We start from the raw sequence: 23,684 nt of genomic DNA on the forward strand, positions 1-23,684 counted from the left end.
TTCATTTTCCCTCCATTTTTTTTTTCAAAAAGGGCGGCAAGTTGGCAACGGCAAGAAATTGATTATTGAATGGAAAGAAATCACATCAATGGATGCAAAATCATGCAATGCATCATGCATATTAAATTATTAATTAATAATTATTATAGTTTTTATAAAATTTAATATATATATAATTATTATAGATAGACTTAATATTTTGGGGTATAATTATTATAGTATATATAATTATTATAATTATTATAAATTTTATAGTTAATTTAATATATATATATATATATATTTATTATAATTTTTAGGGGTATAAAATTGTAAAATTAATGTATATAATTATTACAGTATTTTTTTAGGATTATGAAATTATAAAAATAATATTCTGCTTATCGTGTATCGTGTTACCTACGTGTATACCCGAACCAACCCGTTATCTTAACAAGTGCTTATCGGGTTACCCGATAACGACCCAATTCGTTATCGTGTCGACCCAAACACCTGTTAATTTCGTATCGTGTCGTGTCGGGTTATCGGGTCGTGTCAGAAATTACCAGCGTACTTCCACACTCACTCCCTGCAAAAAACGCGAATCTCTCTCTCTCTCTCTCTAGAAAAAAAACATTTTTCGAAGAAAAAAACAAAAGAAAAAAGGAACCCACTGAAAGAGACGGATCCGGAAGAATACGAACCAGAATATAACCGTAAGCCCTAGCCAGCCGCGACTCACCTTACCCACCGCCTCTCTCTTTCTCTCTCGACCTCTCTCACTCTAAAGCGAGTTTTCCAATTAGGGTTAGGTTTTTTCGTTAGCTGCATGTTAGGGATTGGAGAATCATAGTTCGATTGGGATTTGGGATTTTTGACAAATTAGGGGTGGGTTGGGTTAGGTTTAGGTTTAGGGATAGGATTTCGGCGATGGAATTTGTGGTCGGTTGTGGGTCGGTGGGTTGTTGGCGATGACCGGAGGCCGATGTCACGAGAAGAAGAAGATGATGGGTAGGGGTGCGGACGGAGGTTGCGGCACCGAGGAGAGGCCTTGCCTAATTCCTAGGGTTCCGCCAAAAATTCCGGCTACCCAACCGGAAATTCTAGAGAAGTCGTCGAGCTCTTTGAGAATTGATTTTTTCTCGCAGGCTAGGAAGGCTTTGTGTGAGCGCTCTCCTTTTGATGTTTCCGAGGACGGCTCAGCTTCGAGTGTGCCCACCACCTTGCCTAGGGGTTTGGCTAGCTTCTTGTCGAGGCAGTGGGATAGTCGAAAGCGGCATAAGAAGTCGCATGCCGGCGCTGAGAAGAAGAGTTTTCGGCAGAGAGAGAGGTCCCGGGGTAATAACATTTGGGTGGAGACTGAGGACTACTTTAGACCATTGACACTGCCTGATACTGATGCGTTATCTCGGGTATCCGAGCTTAGTAATTTAGCTTCTCACAAGTGTTTTTTGATTCCGGTTGTGGGAAATGTTCTGAGGCGGAATGCGAATGAGAAAGTTAATGCAAACGGAGTTGTTGTCAGTGAGGAGGATGCAAATGGCGGTAAGTCAAATTGTGTTGTTGTCAAGGATGAAGGTATAAATGGGGGGAATGCAAATGATGCCATTGTCATGGATGAGAATGCAAACGATCAGAATGCTAATGATGGTGTCGTCAAGGCTGAGTGTGGAAATGATGGGAATGCCAATTCGGTTGTAGTTGAAAAAGTGAATGAGAATGGTGGAAATGAAAATGGGGTTGTCGAAGACGAGGTTAAGATAGAGAAGGATGAACATTCCATGGAAATAGATAGTGTGGGAGCTTCTGGGTTGCCTGAAGGGGAAGTTTCGCCTAGTGGTCTTGAGTGGCTTTTAGGGTACAGGAATAAGATTTCTTTAACTTCAGAGCGCCCGTCAAAGAAGCGGAAGGTTCTAGGTTCTGATGCAGGATTGGAGAAAGTGTTAATAGCGTCTCCATGTGATGGGAATTCATCTTTATGCCATTTCTGCTGCATGGGTGATGCAGGGAACGAGTCAAACCCATTGATTGTCTGTAGTTCTTGTAAGGTTGGAGTTCATCAGAAGTGCTATGGAGTACTAGAGAATGTAGATGCATCATGGTTATGCTCTTGGTGTAAGAAGAAGACTGATACTAGTGATTCAGTAAAGCCATGTGTGCTTTGCTCAAAGCAGGGTGGCGCTTTAAAGCCAGTTATTAAGAGCGTTGAAAATGGTGGATCTATGGATTTTGTTCACTTGTTTTGCTGTCAGTGGATGCCTGAGGTTTATATAGAGGACTTAGCAAAGATGGAGCCTATCATAAACGTTGGAGGAATAATTGAAACCCGCAGAAAGTTAATATGTAACATATGCAAGGTGAAGTGGGGCGCTTGTGTTCGATGCAGTCATGGTACTCTTTGTTGCTTTACTGTCTTATACAATTATCGTTTCTGTTTTGGCTGGCATGCCAATGGATTTTTGGTAATTGGCATATATGCTTAGTTTTTGGTCTATTAGACTTGATAGTTGTCTAACGCAAAAGATACAAAGGTGTTGTTGCCTTGACGTGTTGCATCTGTGTTAGGGAAAAGGTTAGAAATAATTTTGCTTAGGTAGTTTGTAGGGGTCATAATCTTATTACTTATAATATGTAGCCTCTCCTTCCCAGCTTGCGGGGCAAATTCTCTATTGATCAAACTTAACTTCGATTGGTATTGCAATTTAATAGTTTGTGAGATAAGAGTGCAATGTTTTGGCAGAATACCTACATGGGTGTTCTGCATCATCGTACTTTTATCTGAGCCAGATGGCCTGTTTAGGTTTTATCTTAATGACCATTTGCAGGCTTAAAAGCATCTTAATAATTATGGTATATTGTGGAATCTGGACTGTCGCTGTAGCTTACAAGGTTAATGCATGTTGCATATGGCAGCTTTATTTTTTTATCAGCTTGGCCTGGTTGTGGTTCATATTATTGATGGCTGAGTGGTAAAATGGAGCTTCTATGAATTCCTAATTATTGCACATATTTACCTGTCAGATCTTTCAATAACTAAGTTATTAAATGTTTCGACTTTGGCATTTCATTCACTATGCTAATTTTCTTTTGGCTTGGGGGTCAGGAACTTGCAGAACTTCGTTTCATCCATTATGTGCGAGGGAGGCAAGACAAAGAATGGAAATTTGGGGAAAATATGGGTGCGATAATGTAAGAGTTTTATGTATGTATTTGAAAATCGTAATATTTGTTCATCGCTGACTGCTATATAGTATTGCTATGTCGCCAACTTATGATTGTGATCAACCTTTCTGAATACAATTCCCAACTTTGATAAACATGTAGGTTGAGCTGAGGGCCTTTTGTTCAAAGCACTCAGAAGTGCCAGGTAACAACAACAGTCAATTAGTATCTCCCTCTGTCTCTGCTGACAAGAACTCAAATGTCTCCAACCATCTTCCTATGGCATTGTCGGAAAACAAATTACCCAAGTTAAGGATAGGCCCTAGAAATGGTGATAAAACTGCAGTACCTATTGAGGCTCTAGATGTTACTTCTGACAAATCGGGTGATGGTGAATCACAGGAGATAGTGTTTCCTATTCCAAGATTAAATCCTAGGCTGACATCGGAGTGTGGTAATGCACAGCCGATGATTAATGCAGGGGCATTTGAGAGAAGCAAAGAGGATGTTAATGCTTCTAATTCCCTTAAATTTTCTCTGATTTTAAAGAAGGTAAAGTATGCCTCTGGTCACTTATTCTCTATAAATTGGGAACTTCATGAGCTTGTTTTAATTCTTATATCTTCTCCTGCAGCTGATTGATTGTGGAAAAGTTAATGTGAAGGATGTGGCACTGGACGTTGGTCTCTCACCTGATTCTTTATCTGCATCACTTGCTGTAATGCGAACTAAAAAATTACTTTTATGTTCCTGATTGGTTTCTAAAATAGTTTTAGCATGTCCGGTGCTTTCTTAAATTTTTCCCTTATGATGTAATGTCCTTCCTGCAGGATGGTACTATGGTGCCTGATGTGCAAGGAAGAATAGTTAAATGGCTTAAAGACCATTCTAACTTGGATTTAAAGCAGAAAAATGGAAAAATGAAATTAAGATCAACAATTTCATCCATGGCTGAGTTTGGGGATTCTGATGGCTCTGAAGCTGCTTCATTATCGGAGTCTGATATGGCAGATGTAGCTGTTAAGTCAGTACCCCCACGGAGAAGAACCAAAAGCAGTATTAGGTTTCTGAAGGATGACAAAGTAATAAGCTCATCCAAGGGGATCTTTAATGACAATGGCACATTGGACAAGGTTAAGGTTGATCAACCTGTCACTGATAAACAAGAAAATTTAAGTAGAGCGTCTGTCCCTGATCCTGTTGAGAAGGTAATGATTTACTTGAGATATGTTGATTATGCACGCCTTCTGACCAGTGCATTTGGACACACTAGTGTAATCTGATTGCTTGGTCATTAGTACCTTATGGTGGATGGGCATTATGTATAAATATCGATTCTGATTTGGTTGAGTGAGTTTCATTTTAGTGTGTTATCTGTAATTCATGAGTTTTGCAATAAGCTTAAGAAAGCCAGCCTCCATGGCTTCCACAAAGGTCAGGCTTTCTCTGTCATAATATGCGTTGTTAAACCATTGGGGTATATTGGAGGAGCTTGGTTTACTTATAGGTTTAGTTGAAGTGATTATGCTTGAAGGTTTCATGGGGTTTGAGCCTTATGGATGTTATAATGTACTTATTACAATAATAAAGTTAAGTCTTTATTTTGCTTTTAAATAGAATTTCTCAGTAGTAATGGAAATATGTTTACTTAAGTGTGGCTTTGAATAAACACTTAACACTTAATGGGGTACCCCTCTCTCTCTCTATATCCCCCTCCCTCCCTCTCTGTGTGTACTTTCCTACCTCAAGCATTCATTACTAAGATATTTCTTGTCTTTGCAGAATCCAACAGAGGCCGATGTGTTTCAACAATCTTTGCTGACACATTCACCTAGATCAGAAGGTACTCTTCTCCGTTTCTGCTGGTTAGATGTCAGAAGTATGATTGAAGATTGTGGTTGTTCATGTGCATGTTGATTGCCTAGGGAAAGACTTCTAATTTCTGGTTCTAGGGAGATCCATATTAGGTGAACATAGCCAATTTCCTAATAGTGTGGTACAAATCTTAATTTAATAGATTTGAATAATATCTGGAGGGTTTGGAGTATCCTTGAGTAGGAGTTAGGAAGTTGTCTTATCCCATTGCTGAAAATGGTTAGGAAATACAGTTGCATGCCTACACAGGAATTTGGATAGGCTTTGTTAGTTTGATTGTAATTTTTCCTTTCATGATTTTTGTTCTGTATATACTGTTGTTCAAATAGTTCATGTATAAATTAACAAGTTCATTTGTCATAGGTGTGCTTGAAATGTTTACCTTTCTGCCACTCTTGCCTCATTTAAGCTCACAATCAAATTGTTAGTCTTCCTCATATAAAAAAAAAATTAAATTATTGTCTTCTATTTTTAAATCCTTAATTTACTGATAAGAGCTTCTGACGTTAATTTTACATCTGGCCATTATCAGTGTGCATTTTTTACTATTCACCAGCAGTAAAGTCTAAGGAAAGGAATGAGACTTGTGTTGATCTCATGTGATGGTAGTCAGTGTAGGAAGGATGACAGAGCTATCTTTATGCTTTGATAATTACGTTCTTTGTGTGAAATGCCTCTACTTTGCGTTGTCAAGTTAAAGTTCTTTGTTTTGGGTGACATTTACTCTGTTTAAACAATTTTCTATACATGAAAAAGTGTTGTTCTTTTCAAGTTCGAAGTTAGCGTCATTTCAGAATATTCTATTGTACATTTAGAGGAATGCTAAACAGCATACTAGTGTTGATGACCTAAATATAAGATACTTGCGTTAGTGAGGGAAGTCAGATTTGTATATAGTGCAAAATAGGAAGTTGGGAACCACTCCTGAACATAACCATTTTAATAGATGTAATTAGGGTCTATGGTGCGCATGATCAACCAAATCAATATTCTTTGGTTTGCAATTGTATTTTGTAGATGTAATTTTATTCCCTTAATATTTGTTCTAATTTGTTATGCTCTATTTGCTCTGTTTTCTGGCGATGAGGAGTTACTACATTGTTATTGTACTTTTCAATTTGGTCTGTTAGTACATTTTCTGTTTGGTTGCATAAGTTTGTTGTCGTCTCTGTACTCATTCTAGTCTTCTCTGTTTCATGCATAAGTGACCCTTGCAGCATTAGAATAGTTTCTGGTGTATTATGACTTAAAATATTGTATGATGGGCAGGTCTTTTAGCTAAACCCTTGAATTGCAGCCTTTTGCAAATGGGTCAAGAGCAGTTGGCTACTATTCCTTTGCAGGGTACCTCAGCAATTGCAAATGAAGGTCAATTGTTTTCAGTTGCAAAACCGGTCATTCCTGAATTCAAGTAAGCTTTCTTTTTTGTAATTATTTCTGTTTTGCTACATGCCAATTTTTTGTGCCTGTTTTGTGACGTGATGATAGCTTTTCTGAATCTCACAAATTCATGGTTTGCAGTAAATCTGAGGCTGAAGTTCCTGGTTTTTATGTCCATCCGTATATTGAAAATAAGTTGTTGCAGATGCAGACTGGGGTGTCCTTAGAAAATTCAATATATGGTATTGATACAAATTTATTTATTTTTGTTTCCATTATGTTGTTATGGGTGAGTTTGACAGGTAGTTTATTTGTCAGGTTCAAGTGAGGGAGAAATTTCACGTTTGGAGGCATCCTCCCATGCAAGTGTTTGCTGTAATCACCAAAATAAGCATCCAAAATGCTGTGATATTATTTGTAAATCCGATGAGATGAAATTAGAACAGTTGGTTAAGGCTCGAAAAATGGGAGTTCTAGAAATCTGTCCAGGCGATGAAATGGAAGGAGAGCTTATTTATTACCAGCATAGGTTGCTCAACAATGCGATTGCAAGAAAGCATTTTACTGGTATATGCAATGCACTTATCTTCCGTTTAGTTTTTATTTCACTGTTCCTGCCTTTAGTAGAGGCATGCAATACTGTCATTTGATGTCGTGTAATATGAATATTAACTTCTGTTGTAAATACATTCTTTTGCAGATAATTTGGTATCTAATGTTGCTAGGAGTCTTCCATTGGAGATTGATGCAGCACGGAGGCAAAAATGGGATGCTGTACTTGTTAACCAGTATCTTTGGGAGCTTAGGGAGGCAAAGAAGCAGGGTAGGAAGGAGAGACGGCATAAAGAAGCACAGGCTGTGCTAGCAGCTGCAACTGCTGCTGCTGCAGCCTCTTCTAGGATTTCATCATTTAGGAAAGAGGTTCTTGACGAATCTTCCCATCAGGAGGTTAATAATTTTCTTATTTTCTCAATAACATGTCTCTTCGTGGTCATTTATTTACTTTCATACTTTGTCATTTTATTCTTGCAGAATGTGACGAAGTTGAATACTTCTAGTGGGAGGTCCAGCTTTTCCTCACAGATGATGCCACGACCTAAAGAGACATTTCCGAGGGTGGCTGTTCCCCGGATTTCTGTGGAAAAACACTCTGGTTTTGTTCATTCAGTCACTGATTCTTCCAAAGAACATCCTAGATCTTGTGACATCTGCAGACGTTATGAAACGTTGTTAAACCCGATCTTAGTCTGTTGTAGTTGCAAGGTATTCATGCCTTTCTTATGGGTTTACTTTGATGAGACTTGCTACTCTGCTTGGTTTATGACTGATAACCAAGCCCTTTTAACAGGTTGCCATTCACTTGGATTGCTATCGTAGGACTAGAGAATCTACAGGTCCATGGTATTGTGAATTGTGTGAAGAAATGTCATCAACTCGTATTGCTGGTGCTCCTGTCAATTTTTGGGGGAAAGATCATTTTGTTGCAGAATGTGGTTTATGTGGTGGCAAAACAGGTGCATTTAGGAAGTCTTCTGATGGTAAATGGGTACATGCCTTTTGTGCCGAGGTATACTTTTCTGTTGCACACAAATTATGTCATAAACTTTTTTTCAATTTTTATAGTGCTTAAAGAAATTGATGTTATTTTCTGTTTCATTTGGTAGTGGATCTTCGAGTCAACATTCAGAAGGGGTCAAGTATCTCCCATTGAGGGAATGGTATGTGTATAGGTTATGCTGTGGCAGTTGTAATGTTGAACAATTTAGATTACTGTCATTGAATATTTTTGCTTTTTGATAAGCATTGAACTTAATGTTCCAGCAATTATAACAATATGTCATGAATGCCAGGAGACGATTTCTAAGGGGCTTGATTTTTGTTATATCTGCCGACGCAAATGTGGTGTCTGCATAAAAGTAAGAGTTTGACTTTTTCTTCTTCCCTTGTGATCTTATACTTCAGTGGAAATGTTTTTTGTCCTTATAATTAGGAAACTGATTTCAGGCATCTGTATTGTTTGTCTGCAGTGTAACTTTGGCAATTGTCAGTCAACATTTCATCCTTCCTGTGCTAGAAGTTCTGGTTTTTACATGAATGTGAAAACTTTCGGTGGAAAGATCCAACACAAGGCATACTGTGAAAAGCATAGCGTTGAGCAGAGGACGAAGGTCTATATCTTGATCACCCCAAAGCCTCCATCTTTTAGGTGGTTGATGAGTTGTTTTGTTCATTTTCTTGGATTCTGAATTTATGCAGGCTGAAACACAAATACATGGAACTGAGGAGTTAGAGAACCTCAGGAAAATCAGAGTAAGTATCATTCTTGTGTTTAGTTTATTGTACAGTAATTATAGTTGCTCAAATACATTTCTAAGTCCAGAAGTATACCCTAAAAAACAGAAGATTGAAGAGCAACAAATATACCAGTAGAGAGGTTTGCTTGTTGTGCTTATGTAGAGGGTAAGAATGAAATTTATGAAAATATAGGTTCCAGGTCTTTTCATCTTGCTGTAATGCTATAAGCAGTATCACTTCTAACTCAGGAGAGAAAAAAAATTAATGCAGCACTCTTTTCGCTTGAGTTTTCTTTATCCTTTATGATAATCTGGTTAGGAGATCCACTTGGAGTATCTACAGGGAGGGACACGGTTCAGTTGGCGGGGACACTAGAAGTTCTTTTGTGCTAGTTCTTTTTTTTTTTTTTTCATGTATTTATAGGAGAGATTGAAATAGTATCTTTAGACCCTCACCTGACTGCCAATACTTGGTTCTCTGATTGACTGACCATGAGTGGCTTCGCTAAATGAAACCACTTGAATGCTATACTGTTCACTTGTTGCAAATGTGTTGAAAATGTTGGGGGTTTTGTATTTCATACATCTTAAATAACGATTTGATGTATGTTATAATCTTTAAGTGTGTGGTATTTTTGAAAGTATTTGTGCCTTGGTTATGATTTGATGTATGATTGTGGTCTTTAGGCGTGTGTAGGGATGGGCACTGGTCAACACGTGGTGGATTTGGGCATACCCATGGGATGGGCTCATTAGCCCAAAAAACCAATTGGCAAAATAGCCCATCATACCCATATAATAATTAGTGGGTGTACCTACCCAACTTGTATACCAAGTGGATTTACACGTCCATCCCTCTGTTAATGGATACCCATAAATGAAACCCAAAACAAAGAACAATGAAAACAAAGCAACCCAGATGATCCCACCCACTTCAACAGGACTGACACTTACCATGTTTGGAAGCAGCTCTTCCACTTTCCCTCTCTCCTCCTTCCCTCTCTACTCCGGCTCTGTGACCCATACCGAGAGATTATGTCAAATGACCACCATCACTGCTTCTAACCTGCCCAACCACATTGTAAGGACACGCCACCGTCAATTCTACCAAATATGCCAAGTCAACTGAACCTGTCACTCCTTTTGTCACCCACCCATCCCTGTTGAACCACTTGCTTCTCCTCTGCGACCCATTCAATTGGTTGAGATGAGGCTTGGGACCTAGCAGGAAGAGAGAGACAGGGAACTAGGTGGTGGTGGTTAGGATGAGGCGTGGAAATTTGGAATCGAGCAGAAAGAGTGAGAAGGGGGGAGAGGAAGGAGGGAGAGAGACGGAGGAAGGGGATTTGTGTTTTTTTGTCCTTGTATTTGATGGGTTTCATGGGTTAAAAATGGGCATAATGGGTATGGAAAATAAAAAACCCAAGTCCATTAGAACACCCCCCCACAGCGCCCCCCCCCTCCTCCCCCCCCTTGTTTCTCATCTATATATATATGTGCTCAGTGATATTGTTTTTGGTCCATCACTTTAACCTTTTCAACTTGTGTTTATTTGCTTGATGAACCAAATTCCCTGATTGAATTATGACATGAATGATCTTTTGCAGGTTGAACTGGAGAGGGTACGACTACTTTGTGACAGAATCATCAAACGAGAAAAAGTAAAGGTGAGGTATTTCTGTGGTTCTGTACATGGTTTTGATGTGTGCTTTTATTGGCTCCCTGGTTATCAATTTAGTGTCTGTTATGTTTTCATATGGCTCCAAGCTTAAGGTTCGGAAAGAGGTTTTCTGTCTTTTGCCCTTTAACTCTTTGTTGGATCCATGGGAACAGTTACTTTCTATACCTACATATGGGCCGGTATGACCCACTTCCTTCATGGAATTATTATCTGGTGCATCTTTAGCATTGCTGGAGATCAGTAAGAAATTGAGACATATGTATGTAATGTTGGCATCTGTAATGCCAATGGAGCTGGAGTAGTGTCACTAGCCACATGATTTGTACCCGACTGTTTATAGCCTTGGTTCAGTTCTTGTTTAATCCTGTTGCCTCTGATTATCTTAAGTTGCATATTTTTGTTCCCTTGTATTTCTAAGATACTTATCTTGTGGAGAATTTATGCTGAATAAGGTTTCTTTTGAATGCAGCGGGAACTGCTCATTTGTTCACATGATCTTCTTGCTGTGAGGAGAGATCATGTTGCTCGGACAGTGCTTGTTACTAGTCCTTTCCTGCAACCTGATGTTAGTTCTGATTCAGCTACAACATCTCTTAATGATTACAAATCATGCAGTGATGCAATTCAAAGATCAGATGATGTGACTGTGGATAGTACAATTTCTGTGAAGCGGCTGAGAGTTCCTATAACTATTGACAATGACCCAAAAACAGATGATAACAGCTCCACATCCCAAAACCATTCTACCAAAAAGCTCTCGGAGAGGCCACAAGTTTCTGATAAACATATTCCTTGTGGAGCTTCTAGTGCTGCAACTTGTAATCTTTCGGAAGATGGAGGATGGAGGTCAAAATCTAGGAAGGTATTTTACATTTTGCATAAAATATACACACGAGCGCACATTTATCTCTGGAATAAGCACAATAAGGTGTATGATAGAACTAACTGTAAACCTTCCAACTCACAGCATGCTGAGACATTTGAGAAAGAACTGGTAATGACATCTGATCAAGCATCGATGAAAAATATGAAATTACCCAAAGGATATGCATATGTTCCTGCTGATTGCATTCCAAATGAAAAGCAGATCAACCAGGATGCTTGTTCTGGTGAACAACCGCAAGGAGACGGGTAGTGTCAGAAAATTTTCTCCTTGTGTTTAATCTGCCCTTGTGGAGCTCAAATGTAATAGAGGACAAGCATTCTCTGCCCTCCATCCCATGGCATCACCTTGCCCTTGCTGGCCTGGAAACCACCATGTTTCTTGGTTTCAAAGGGAAATGGCCGAGTGGAAGCAGGAGGTTAGGTCATCGCCTTGTGCGTAAAGATTTCACGTCCTGATTTCGGATGTGTGTAAGTTTTGGCATCGTTGTATATTCTTGTGAGAGTTAACTGTACAGTGGGTGAGTTTCTTCCATTTACAAGTATTAGAAGGCAGCGTGGGTTTTACTTGTGTTTGTTAGGACTAAAGAGAAGCTCTGCTTGTAAACAGGTGTACAAGAAGCTCTGCCTGCTCTGTAAAGTTATTGTATATATCCTTACAATACCAATCCCCCGGATGCATCAGATTAATGGAATCGAGCGTTTAATATTTGAGCCGTGTCGTTTTTATTGTCTTAGTTGAAGTTTTGTCCAACTGACTCCAGTTTGTATGTTGGATGCTGGTTACTTAAAGTTTGTTTTCTCCAGTTCGACTAAATTTTTTTTTTTTTTGTTTTTTGGTAGTAACCGAACCAAACCGATTCGATTTGGCCCCTTTTTATGTTGAATGTGATTGATGCTGCGGGAGAGGAATAAATACAATTCTTATGATTAATACAGTGGTGTCATGCTGATTATATGAAGGTTTACTATATCTACAATATACAGAACCTCTGCACACTAGCATTACAAATACCAAATTCAAGTGGTATAAATAATCATCACTTTTTAACTTCAATTGATATTTTGATGTTATTGAGATTAGTTATTGAGATTTTCTATGAAATAGTTTAAGATATTGGGGAGAACTAAACCTTTTCATACAGCAATTTCGACGCGATTTAAAAGTTTTTAACATGATCTTTGAAAAATTGGTCTACGAACACATTAGTGCGTGATTATTATTGAGGTAGGTAGAAGACTATATAGGCCGAACCCTTTCGTTTTAAGGTCGCGATTTCGAGCCACGTTCTCATACTTTCTTAGGGTTTTTTTTTGCCAAACTAATGGTTGACTGCACATGTGTACCCTATCAACATGAACACATGCACGTGCGTACATAATTGCAAGAAAGAGGAAAAATGGATAAGCACACAATGATATGTATCATTTCGCTCCCATAAGTGAGCTGACCAATATAATGTAGAAATATAAGAGTTTGAATGAAAAATAAAGAATTTGAATCCCACATCGATTAGGTATTTTGGCCAATGCCGTTTTGGTAAATGACATCCTATAATTTTGCAATATGTTTCTTTTTCGATTTGACGTAGTGGTCTTTTCATTGTTATAATCATAGAATAGAGAAATAAGCTTGAAGAACAACAAATTGTATAATGATATTACAATGCTGTAAACTTCTATCGTCCATATAAGTAATTTGGTGTAACTTTTAAAATAATATAAATTCAGTAAAAGAAACTCATCAATATAGGTTGGGTTGTACTCGACACAATTGGTTAAAAACCAATTCTTTTATTCTCTTGCAACTAATGTAGAAATCAAGATTTAAACTTTGAATCTAAAAGTGTACAGTTGTAAATTTGCATTTTTGAGATTTAATGATAATTGAATTTTATAGACGTCCAAAAACTACTAGCACAAGAATAAAAGCGATATTATCACACAAACAGGTTGAAAGAAATTAAAATAAAAAAAAGAGAAAAAAAAATGAATGCACTGGCATATCATGCTAATTAGATGAGGGTTTACGATACACAACTAGCAGCCATATTATTACTCTTTACCGATCAAATAATTTTCTCCCTTCGAGTCGAGTGGTATTAGGATGGAGTGGAGAAGTGAGGGTTGCGTTAAAAAGAAAAGAAATTTAATCTTGGAATTATATGATATACCGAACCCGGAAAGAGGTCATCTCCAGATCTCTCCCTCCAAACCAACGAAGCATTTAAAAGGTAGAGATCCATTTTCTTTTAAGTATCTTGCTGTTAGGTTCTCTCTAATTTGCTGGAGGAAGAGAAGAATTTTGCTTCTCTCATTCCCGAAGCAAAAATGGGGTGGTGTCCTCCCTCTCGCGAATTCCCAAACAAAAAAAATAGAAAACTCTTCTCTTTCCTCTCACCAACGGCAGCAAAGGTAGCAGTAACCAAAGACGAAGGGGCATCCTTGTCTCCCTTCTCCGCCACCTCTGCAAAACCCATCACTGTACCGCTCGGATCTCGAATTGGCAAACACAGAGGCTTCCCTTTCCTCCGCTGCCATGCCGCCAACGGGAGTCGGGTTCGTGTGGAAGAATGGCGCCAACCCACTGTACCCGGTGATGGCTCCGAACGGGAGGACGGCTTTCTCGCTTGGATTTTGACAGCAGCTCGCAGTCGCCAAACACCTTCGACTTCTCTGCAGTCCTTCGCCAAGATCCTAGTACCAGCAGCGGCATCGGCAAAGAAAAGCACTACCGTCGCTGCGTCTTCGCCGTCATCAACACTCTGCAACCTGTGATGCCCAACGGAAGTTGTGCACCAACTACTCTGAACCGCTACAACATGTCCGAGCTGCTCAAATGCGACAGAAGTCCGCAGTGCTACATGTGGAGTTGAAATGGTTGCTGCTCCATTGAGAAACTTCAAATCAAAAAGAGAGGAATACGACTGGAGAATTTTGGCGTGTTGTTGCCGCTCCGTTCTTCAAAGAATTGACTAGAAAGGAGGAAAAAGATGACTTTCAAAGGACTTAAATGTGGTTATCATTTTTGATCAAGTATTGGGTCAAAAGTATTAACCAAAAGCATTAAGTAAAATTGACAGATGCTACAAGACAAAGGGGAAAAGAAGAGAACGTCTTTTGTGTCAGGAATTCCAAAGAAAAGAGAAAATGGAGATTGTAAAGTCTGCAGAAGAAAGCTACAGCAGGGAATAAAAAATGAAGGAAGTTGTCTTCTAAGTTGCTAGAAGATTTGACGCAAGCACAAAGAAAAGATGAAATGGAGATAACATGATAGAAGCTACAAGTTAAAAGTAAAGGAAATAAATAAGTTTTCGTCAAGGAAAGCTCTGTACAGTAATTGAGACGACGATACTGTAGCAGCTTTGATGTTCTGGCTTCGCAGCTTTAATAGTCGTTCTCCCTTCTTTTTCCACCGAAAGCCTTGCTATTACGAAGCAAGTTGAACTCATAAAACAAAGTTGCCAGTCAAAGGGGGTTTATACTGATTAACTATTAATTGGTATAATTTTCCAAGTGACGTCAGTGGACATGATCTCCAAAGTAAATTCGTCCATTGTATCAGTTGGCATATAATTGATACAAAATTTCTACAATGCCAAATCCAAATCAAAATGGCACAAAGCCGCTTCAAATAGCACAAAGTCATTCCAAATTTATGAACTACGCCGGTTTGATTTCGTTAAGGATACGTACACAGTCTGATATCAAATTTTAGACGCAACCGTGAAACCGAAACGAATCCCTGGTTTATATAAACTAAATTCACTCCTGCTACTTTGATCAAATAAATAATTCTAAAAAGAGTAAAAGAGAAGTCTTCAAGCACAAGTTCCTAGACTTCCAATTAATGGATGCTGCTCATGCAACAAAGTTCCTAGTTTTATAGGGAATATTGCTCCATGTGAGATTGAAGTAAAACAACAATTTTGTATTCACGTGAGCTTTATATTTTTGGACTCCGTGAATAAAAATAAGGTCGGACAACACAAAGTCACGTCAAATTTCAAATGGAATGAAGTCGTATCAAATGTCAAATGACATGAAGCCGAAGAAAAATCTCAAATGGCATGAAGTCGTATCAAATATCAAATGGCATGAAGCCGCATCAAGACTCGAATGACACGATGCCACATTTTGCTCCAATGGCTTAAAGTCCTTGCGCTGCATGAGCTCAAACTGCACAAGGCATTAAATGCTTCAATGGCTTAAAGTCCTTGCCCGCATCAAATGCTCCAATGGCTCAAAGTCGAGCTCAAACTGCACAAGGCATCAATCGCTCCAATGGCTTAAAGTCTTTGCCCGCATGAGCTAAAATTGCACAAGACATTAAATGCTCCTTGTCTGCACAAGCTGAAACTGCACAAGGCATCAAACCCCAACAAATATACAAGGAACTACGAGTGACTTGATCCCTTAACGAGGGTATGTAGGAAATCTAGGGCTCTACCTAGATGCTGTCACAAAATCAAATAAACATCCAAATTCCTAAGTTACGATTTATTCATATTAGAATCAAAGGGTATTCCTTTCCCAAAAGAAGGGTTGTAATTAATAGGAAAGTAGCCTAGAATGGGTTGAACTTAAATTAATAAAACCCTCTTCAAAAAAATGAACAAGGATAAAATTGTGTCAAGTGAATTATTTGTTTACATATTGTGTACAAATTTTGCTCAACAATTATCATGACAAATTAACTTAATCCACAACTGCAAATAAATTTCTGTTTAATCTCGTATGTGAATGTTCCCCATATTCTATGTCATCCGGCCCAGTAACCTACGGTCCTCTCACGGACCCGGCCCACAGCCTTCCAGAGTTAATCCCGCTTCTAATAATACCAAGTTATCAACAGCTCCAGAGTCCCTTTCGGCCAACCGACTTAAATTAATGGTTTCGATAGGAACACCGGCGAGTGCAGAGAACGGCTCTGCCGCCCCTAATCCGGCCACCGCCGAATGCGACGCTGAGAGAATGCTTCAGGCAGGCGATGGATACCATCCTTCGGCCAACGAAATAACCCCGGAGTCGGAATTTTTGAAGAAGCGAAAGTCGTCGATTCTTCCTTTGGAGGTCGGCACGCGCGTCATGTGCCGGTGGAGGGATAACAAGTACCACCCGGTCAAGGTCATTGAACGACGGAGAGTTCATTGCGGTGGGCCCAACGACTACGAGTATTACGTCCACTACACTGAGTGTAAGTTCAATTTCCTCGTTGCCTGCCCAATTTTGCGAATTAGGGTTAGGGTTTTCGGTTTAATTGATCTGTACTTTAAATTCTTTTCCTTTTGGTAAAGTGTATTGTTTGCTGTTATGGGGTCTTATTTAGCTGGTTAAATTGATGGATACCTTAAATTTGGGAACTTGCTCAGTTTTCAGCTGGGACATTACTCAAATTTGGGATAGATCTCTTAAAAGTTGCTGGTAGTAGAGAATTTGACAAAGTGATACGTTACAATGTAGAGTGACATAAGATGATGAGCATAATAAGTTTGCTAAAAAAAAATTGAGGAGTAATATGAATGTACATTTTCTATGATGATGAAAAGGTGGTGGCTAGACGTATGTTTGTCCTGTTGAGGGATAGTTTTGTGATTAATGATGATGGAGGATTGTGAGGCCTTTTTTAGAAATAAAAATATATAGAGAAAAAAAATTGGTGCAAGGGATTTCATGAATCAAACCTTACATGCCATAATACTCAACACAAAACTTGTTTTATTAATGTCATTCCTATATGTGGATTTGTTGTTTGATTCTCGTAAAAAGTCTCACTGTTCGATATCATGGAAATTCCATCTTTTATACCATCATAATAGAACAGGGTAATTAGCTTACTGATTGCAGAACTGTTAAAAAATTTACTTTTGGATAAGCTCCATCAGGTGATTATTTACTTAGTTTTCAACGTCTTATACTGGGGGTGATTTAATTAAATTATTCTGTTATGATCTCAATGAAATACTTCTTATGATGTTGTTCTTATGTTTGTTCCTTATGTCAGTCAATAGGAGGCTTGACGAGTGGGTGAAACTTGACCAACTTGATCTTGATTCAGTAGAGGCCGTAGTTGATGAGAAAGTGGAGGACAAGGTGATGCATCCTTCCTCATTGTCGACCCCACTTGAAATCCCAAGCATTCTCCTTGTGATAATGTTTAGGGTTGTACAAAGAAAATCCTGCTATTTATGATTATGGCCCTTATTTCCCCCTTCAGTTGCTTGTACTGTACTTTTTATTTTCAAGATATCCTATGCTAATATTTCGCTATGTGGGTTTATTAGGTTACAAGCTTGAAAATGACTCGTCATCAGAAGCGGAAGATTGATGAGACACATGTAGAGGTATCCCCTGATTAGAATCGTTATTTCTTCTTGTTTTTCTTGCTGCTTATCCTATTTTTTGGATGAAAACATTATGCAGCTATAGACATCACTTTTGGCTAACAACTGAATTTAATAATCTAGATCATTAATGTTTCTCAATTGGATCAATTCTTATGCCTCTCTCTCTCTTGCTCTTACACACACACAAATTGAGGTACACATGTGCACAACATATTCTATGACAACCTAGCTAAGTTCTTTTGTGTAAAGGTTTGACATTACATTACGGTGACAATGGTATTATATACGAGGAAGGGAATTGGCGAGGTATCCAAAAGCTTGTGCCTTTATTGAATATGTTTCAGATTTTGTATACATATGGTCTGAAGGTGCTCTTGCAATTTTATAGGGCCATGAGGAACTTGATGCTGCCAGCTTGCGTGAACATGAAGAGTTTACGAAAGTGAAAAATATAGCGACTATAGAACTTGGAAGATATGAAATTGAGACATGGTACTTCTCCCCCTTCCCACCCGAATATAATGACTCTTTGAAGCTGTACTTTTGTGAGTTTTGTCTCAATTTCATGAAGCGCAAAGAGCAGCTTCAAAGGCATATGGTGAGCTGTATCTCAATATTTTTCCCTTTCTTACAGTATCTTTCATTCATGGTTAAGTTCACAAACTGTAGTCGACTGTTTCTGTTATTAACATAATAAGTTATATATTTTCCTGTGTAGAGAAAATGTGATCTCAAGCATCCCCCTGGTGATGAGATATACCGAAGTGGTACACTTTCTATGTTTGAGGTTAGTTGCATAGTTTCTGCAAATATCCCCGTGATGGTCAAAGGAAAACCTTGTGTTAATTTTCATAAGTTAATGTGGGAAGGTTTGAAGTGGTTTCAAAAGTTGCAATCTGTAATTGACTTTGCTCTGAAAATAAAAAGCTGTCTCATTGTATATCCTGTTTGGGTGGTGAGTTTCACACCCCCCATTTTGTCTCTCACACACCCTTTTGCAAGATAGATCCAAGATAGCGAAATCGTTCACTCTTTGGCACTTCCTAATCTCCAATCCTCACTCCTATCTCATTGGACCCCAATTGCCATCGAACTTGCATTCCATATACTCTGTGTTTGACCTATTGAGGCGAGGATCTTTAGATTCCACACTTCCTGCCAAAGGTTAAGCTTCACATTTACACCCTTCTACGTTTATCTATCAACGCTATATCACCTGTGAAAAGCATACACCAAGAAATATCATTTTGAATATGTCCCTTTAACTCATCCATCACCATTCTATATATTTAAACAATTGATTTGGGTGTGTGAGAAGTAAAATGGGGTGTGTGAAAATTACCACCCATCCTGTTTTTCTGCAATTTGTTTTTTTGTTTATGCAAGTTTTCAGATCGTTTTGTCATGTTCAGATATTGAGTTTGTGGCTGATATGTCTTTTTTTATTTATTAAATGTATTGAATCAGGTTGATGGCAAAAAGAACAAGGTTTATGGGCAGAATCTTTGTTATTTGGCAAAATTATTTCTTGATCACAAGACCCTGTATTATGATGTTGACCTCTTTCTGTTTTACATTTTATGTGAATGTGATGATCGGGGCTGCCATATGGTTGGATATTTTTCCAAGGTAATATTTTTGCTGTCATTATCTTTTACCATTGAAGAAGCAAGAGAAAATTGTATTAGAATTCATGAATTATATCATCTTTCCGTGTGGGTATATTTGTAGCCTGCTTGCTTCCCTTTTGCAACTTTGTCCTAATATTGTAACATCATTTTTATGATTTCTTCTTGCATTATCTGGAAGTTATATATCTTTTCTGAATTACCTTGAGTTGTATATGTCTTTTCTATACAACAACAACAACAACAACAACAACAACAACAAAGCTTCTTCCCACTAAGTGGGGTCGACTATATGAATCTTAGAATGCCATTGCGCTCGGTTCTGTTCAAGTCTTCTGTTAGATCCAAGTACTCTTAAGTCTTTTCTTTTAGTCTCTTCCAAAGTCTTCCTAGGTCTTCCTCTACCCCTTTGGCCCTGAACCTCTGTCCCCTAATTGCATCTTCTAACCGGAGCGTCAATAGGCCTTCATTTCATATGTCCAAACCACTGTAACCGATTTTCTCTCATCTTTCCTACAATTTCGGCTACTCTTACTTTACCTCGGATATCTTCATTCCTAATCTTATCCTTTCTCGTGTGCCTAGACATCCAACGAAGCATTCTCATCTCCGCTACACCTATTTTATGTATGTGTTGATGCTTCAGAGCCCAACATTCCGTGCCATAAAGCATTGCTAGCCTTATTATTGTCCTATAAAATTTTCCCTTGAGCTTCAATGGCATACGACGGTCATACAACACACTAGATGCAGTCTTCCACTTCATCCATCTAGATTGTATTATATGGTTTAGATCTCCATCCAACTCTCCGTTCTTTTGCAAGATAGATCCTAGGTAGTGAAAGATGTCGCTCTTTGGTACTTCCTGATCTCCAATCCTCACCTCTAACTGATTTGAGCCTCCGTTTGCATTGAACTTGCACTTCATATACTTTGTCTTAGACTGACTTAGGCGAAGACCTTTAGATTCCAACACTTCTCTCCAAAGTTTAAGCTTCGCATTTACTCCTTCCTGAGTTTCATCTATAACAGTAAGAAATTTCTGTGTATCTGTTATTGTGTGCATATGTGGCTTGGTGTATGCAGCTCATGGATTTAACTGTGCAAACCAAGTATTATTTTATTAGTAATGAACTTTGATTCTGAGGGTGCTAAAATAGCATTTGGATACAAGTTCTACTTTGTAGAAATTAGAATTTTGTTTGTTTGTATCTTTGAATTTGGAATTTTGTCCGTTCTCTCTTGTTGCAAATTTAGACACGTGAAAGGGTAGAAATGATTCTGAAGTCACTGAAGAATTTTCGGCACTTTTCTGTTTTTAGTTAGTAATTTCTTGTGATGCAGGAAAAGCATTCGGAGGAATCCTATAACTTGGCATGTATCCTCACCCTCCCTCCGTATCAAAGAAAAGGCTATGGAAAATTTTTGATTGCCTTCTGTAAGCTCTGGGACCTACTTTCTTATTTTGTTTTGGCTTATTTTGAATCTCTTGTCTCTGTTCTGTCCCGATGATTGAGTTCTGACTTTAGTATTGGTAGTCCTTGGAATATCTTTGAATTGTGTAGGACCATTGTAAACAGACATCTATTAATGGGTTTGCGCCAACAAGTTTTTTGAAATATTCTTCTATATTCCTGCAATGAGTTGCAGTTGCAGATTGTGGAAGACCATATAAAGCCAAAACTCAATTCAATATAGTATAATATAAAGTAAAGCTCTCTAACTAAATTTTTTCTGTAGCAAGGAATGCTATTAGAAGAACTGAAATTCTAGAATTTCCTTTGTATCTGTATATTTGCAGGTTGCTTTTACATATAAATCTTCTCTTGCAAAGAAATTCAAAGGGCTCTAATTGTATTGGTGGACTATATACCCTGCTATCCAGTTGTCCCCTATTTTTAATCTTCAAGCCTATCATCTATATGACAAGGATCACTTGGTCATTTTCTAGGCATAAACATGGGTTTATTACCACATGATGTGATTGACTCCGTCACTTCATGCCCCTAAGAATTTTTTAGTCATAGAATTGAGCCAAGAGGGTGACACATGCTTGTATGATGGAATAATCTGATGAATGAACCTGTTGCTGACTCTGGTTTGTAATAGGCCTCAGAAGACAGTTTTGCCTTCTGTCAATCATCAAAACCAATTTCTGGACTGTTGTCAAATTTTGCTATTTGATTGTCTCATTTGTCCGTATTTGTATAATTTTTACGAGTAATGAATACTAATGTTTTATTAAATGTGATGCAGCATATGAACTATCAAAGAAAGAAGGTAAAGTTGGCACGCCTGAAAGACCCCTCTCTGACCTAGGATTGCTGAGTTACAGAGGGTACTGGACCCGGGTGCTTCTAGATATCTTGAAAAAGCACAAGGGAAATATTTCAATCAAGGTGAGTGTCTCAAAGTTTTTAGTTAAACCAAAGACTCCACCATCGTATAGTTGTGGCTTAACTCTATGCTGAGAATGTTTGAAGTGTTTTGCACATTGCATGGAAGTTGTTACTAATGAGACCAACCAATTATCCATTCTCCAAATGGGGATTTTACACGATATGAAGTAAACCCAAATAGTTAAGAATTGTATACTGGATTTGTCTTGGGATGGTTTAAACACCATTTAACATGGGTTTGTATTTTCCTGTATTCCTCTCTCCTTATAAAGCCTAGGGTTATTGTATAGATATCTGAATGCCATATGGTTTTTGTTGAGTTTCGTAGAACATACAGGTGATATGTACTCATATATGATGATGTTTCGCCATGCAGGAGCTTAGTGACATGACAGCCATCAAGGCAGAGGATATATTGAACACCCTTCAGAGTCTAGAATTAATTCAGTACAGGAAAGGTCAGCATGTCATTTGTGCAGACCCGAAGGTCCTGGATCGTCATCTAAAAGCCGCCGGACGTGGGGGTCTCGAGGTCGATGTTAGCAAACTGATTTGGACGCCGTATAAAGAGCAAGGGTGATCATAAGTAGTCCGCTTCATTCAATACCTGTAAACTTGCTGCTGCTTGTATAAATATAGACCTAGGCATCAAAAAAAATAAAATTTGAACTTGAATACCAGGCTTGTGTTGTTGACGTGAATGACTTGGTTAGGGCAATATTGTGATTTGCTATTGTCGCTTGAAACAGTAACAGCATTCACTAGTACAGTAATGTGAGTTATGCTCTAATCAGGTCTTCATTTTGAGGGACCGATGAAGATCAGATGCATGCTAGCTACAAAATTACATTAGATTTAAAGGCTAAAATATTTGACAACTTCGTAAGAAGAAAATGAATTCACTAATAGTTCATAAATTTTAAGCAAGGGTGGTTACAGTTCGATTTGGTACAATTTTGAGTGAAAGTGAAATTGACACAGAAACTTTTTACGGTTCGGTTAGGTCTACTTTTGAAGCCAAAATTGAAATACAATCAAATTGTTCGGTTCAGTTCAATGCGGTTTTAGTTTGGTTTCAAACCATTTACTAACAAAATGAAAAAAAATTCTATCTTCCTCTCTCTCTCTGCCCCACCCTCTTTAACAACATTAGTATTTTTTGAGGAAAAAAATAGACAGTTTAAAACCTTATTTCAAACCATTTTGCATATTCAATCTTTCAAGGGACTTTGAACCTCCAGCCAGCCTTCAACATTTACACCTGTATACGCATAAGACAGTCTCATTTTCTACACAAAACATTAATTAATGAACTTATGGCAACAATCAGTGCATTGTGTGGATATTCTGTGAGATGTCCATAACCTGCAAACTTTGGCAGTCTCGGGCACTTGGGGGAATGTTTCATACTGATTTATTTTTTGATGAAACAGAGTTGAAACAATTGAGTGAGCTTTCCTGTGGAAGATGGGATGAAATTAGAAATTCTGGTATGGTTAGAAAGGAAAGGGATCCTCTCAGGATCCCTTCCATCAAATCCACCCAATCACCTAATTCGGGTCCTTGAAATTTGATTCAACGGCTAAAGTTATTATAACTTTTAAAGGGCCCCCTGTTTGTAGCCGTTGAATTAAATTTTAAAGGTCCGGGTTGATTGATTCGGTGGATTTGGTGGAAGGAATCCGGAGAGGATCCCTTTCCGGTTAGAAGGCTACTTTTATGGGTCATATGCGCTTTATATTTCTTTTTGTCTCGCATCAAGTGCTTTTGCTCATTTCATAAGCAATCTCAAACAAACTCTAAAAGGAGAGATTTTTTATGTATTCGGAACACAAGTCGGTAACACCACATGTCATCATAATATATGTGGTGAGAATATGTATTTTCATTATCTCTCTATTATGACACGAAGTGCACCGCTTTATGTTCCAAATACACTAAAAAATCTCTCTTCACTGAGCAATCGTTCGTTGATTGCAGAGTGGGATTGTGTTGACTCGTTCCTATAATATTAGTTTTAGGGAGGGATTTTATTGGGATGAAGATAAATACTACGC

At 38.3% G+C, this 23,684-nt stretch overlaps 2 protein-coding genes and 1 long non-coding RNA gene across 3 annotated transcripts; all 3 read left to right on the forward strand.

Moving 5' to 3' along the window:
• The first annotated feature begins 950 nt into the window (after positions 1–950).
• LOC103956988 lies at positions 951–11,555 on the forward strand. Its single transcript, XM_018649810.2, has 19 exons — positions 951–2,370; positions 3,083–3,168; positions 3,304–3,693; positions 3,776–3,859; positions 3,972–4,349; positions 4,924–4,984; positions 6,286–6,427; positions 6,538–6,638; positions 6,715–6,963; positions 7,097–7,344; positions 7,429–7,659; positions 7,745–7,963; positions 8,061–8,114; positions 8,247–8,312; positions 8,424–8,564; positions 8,653–8,706; positions 10,298–10,357; positions 10,841–11,233; positions 11,339–11,555. The coding sequence occupies exons 1-19, from the start codon at positions 951–953 to the stop codon at positions 11,504–11,506; spliced, it is 4,545 nt and encodes a 1,514-aa protein (XP_018505326.2). The 3' UTR covers positions 11,507–11,555.
• Positions 11,556–11,565: 10 nt separating this feature from the next.
• Positions 11,566–11,962, forward strand: LOC125475905. The gene is made up of 2 exons (XR_007257272.1): positions 11,566–11,774; positions 11,864–11,962. It is a non-coding gene; the product is annotated as an uncharacterized LOC125475905 (long non-coding RNA).
• A 4,140-nt stretch (positions 11,963–16,102) lies between these two features.
• On the forward strand, positions 16,103–22,417 carry LOC103956989 (histone acetyltransferase of the MYST family 2). Its single transcript, XM_009369046.3, has 9 exons — positions 16,103–16,450; positions 17,258–17,346; positions 17,538–17,597; positions 17,989–18,198; positions 18,319–18,387; positions 19,068–19,229; positions 20,573–20,666; positions 21,485–21,627; positions 22,004–22,417. The coding sequence occupies exons 1-9, from the start codon at positions 16,144–16,146 to the stop codon at positions 22,205–22,207; spliced, it is 1,338 nt and encodes a 445-aa protein (XP_009367321.2). The 5' UTR covers positions 16,103–16,143; the 3' UTR covers positions 22,208–22,417.
• The last annotated feature ends 1,267 nt before the right edge of the window (positions 22,418–23,684 follow it).

This window comes from the organism of the source record quoted next, unplaced genomic scaffold, assembly GCF_019419815.1.
Source record: "Pyrus x bretschneideri cultivar Hongxiangsu unplaced genomic scaffold, Pyrus_bretschneideri_v1 Contig17, whole genome shotgun sequence".
NCBI classification, from domain to species: Eukaryota; Viridiplantae; Streptophyta; class Magnoliopsida; order Rosales; family Rosaceae; genus Pyrus; species Pyrus x bretschneideri.

Coding starts and splice junctions, on each gene's coding strand:
- LOC103956989 (XM_009369046.3), top strand. CDS start 16,144: ATGGTTTCGATAGGAACACCGGCGAGTGCAGAGAACGGCTCTGCCGCC. Junction 16,451..17,257: donor TTACGTCCACTACACTGAGT/GTAAGTTCAATT, acceptor TCCTTATGTCAG/TCAATAGGAGGCTTGACGAG. Junction 19,230..20,572: donor TGGTTGGATATTTTTCCAAG/GTAATATTTTTG, acceptor CTTGTGATGCAG/GAAAAGCATTCGGAGGAATC.
- LOC103956988 (XM_018649810.2), top strand. CDS start 951: ATGACCGGAGGCCGATGTCACGAGAAGAAGAAGATGATGGGTAGGGGT. Junction 6,428..6,537: donor CCGGTCATTCCTGAATTCAA/GTAAGCTTTCTT, acceptor CATGGTTTGCAG/TAAATCTGAGGCTGAAGTTC. Junction 7,660..7,744: donor TAGTCTGTTGTAGTTGCAAG/GTATTCATGCCT, acceptor CCCTTTTAACAG/GTTGCCATTCACTTGGATTG.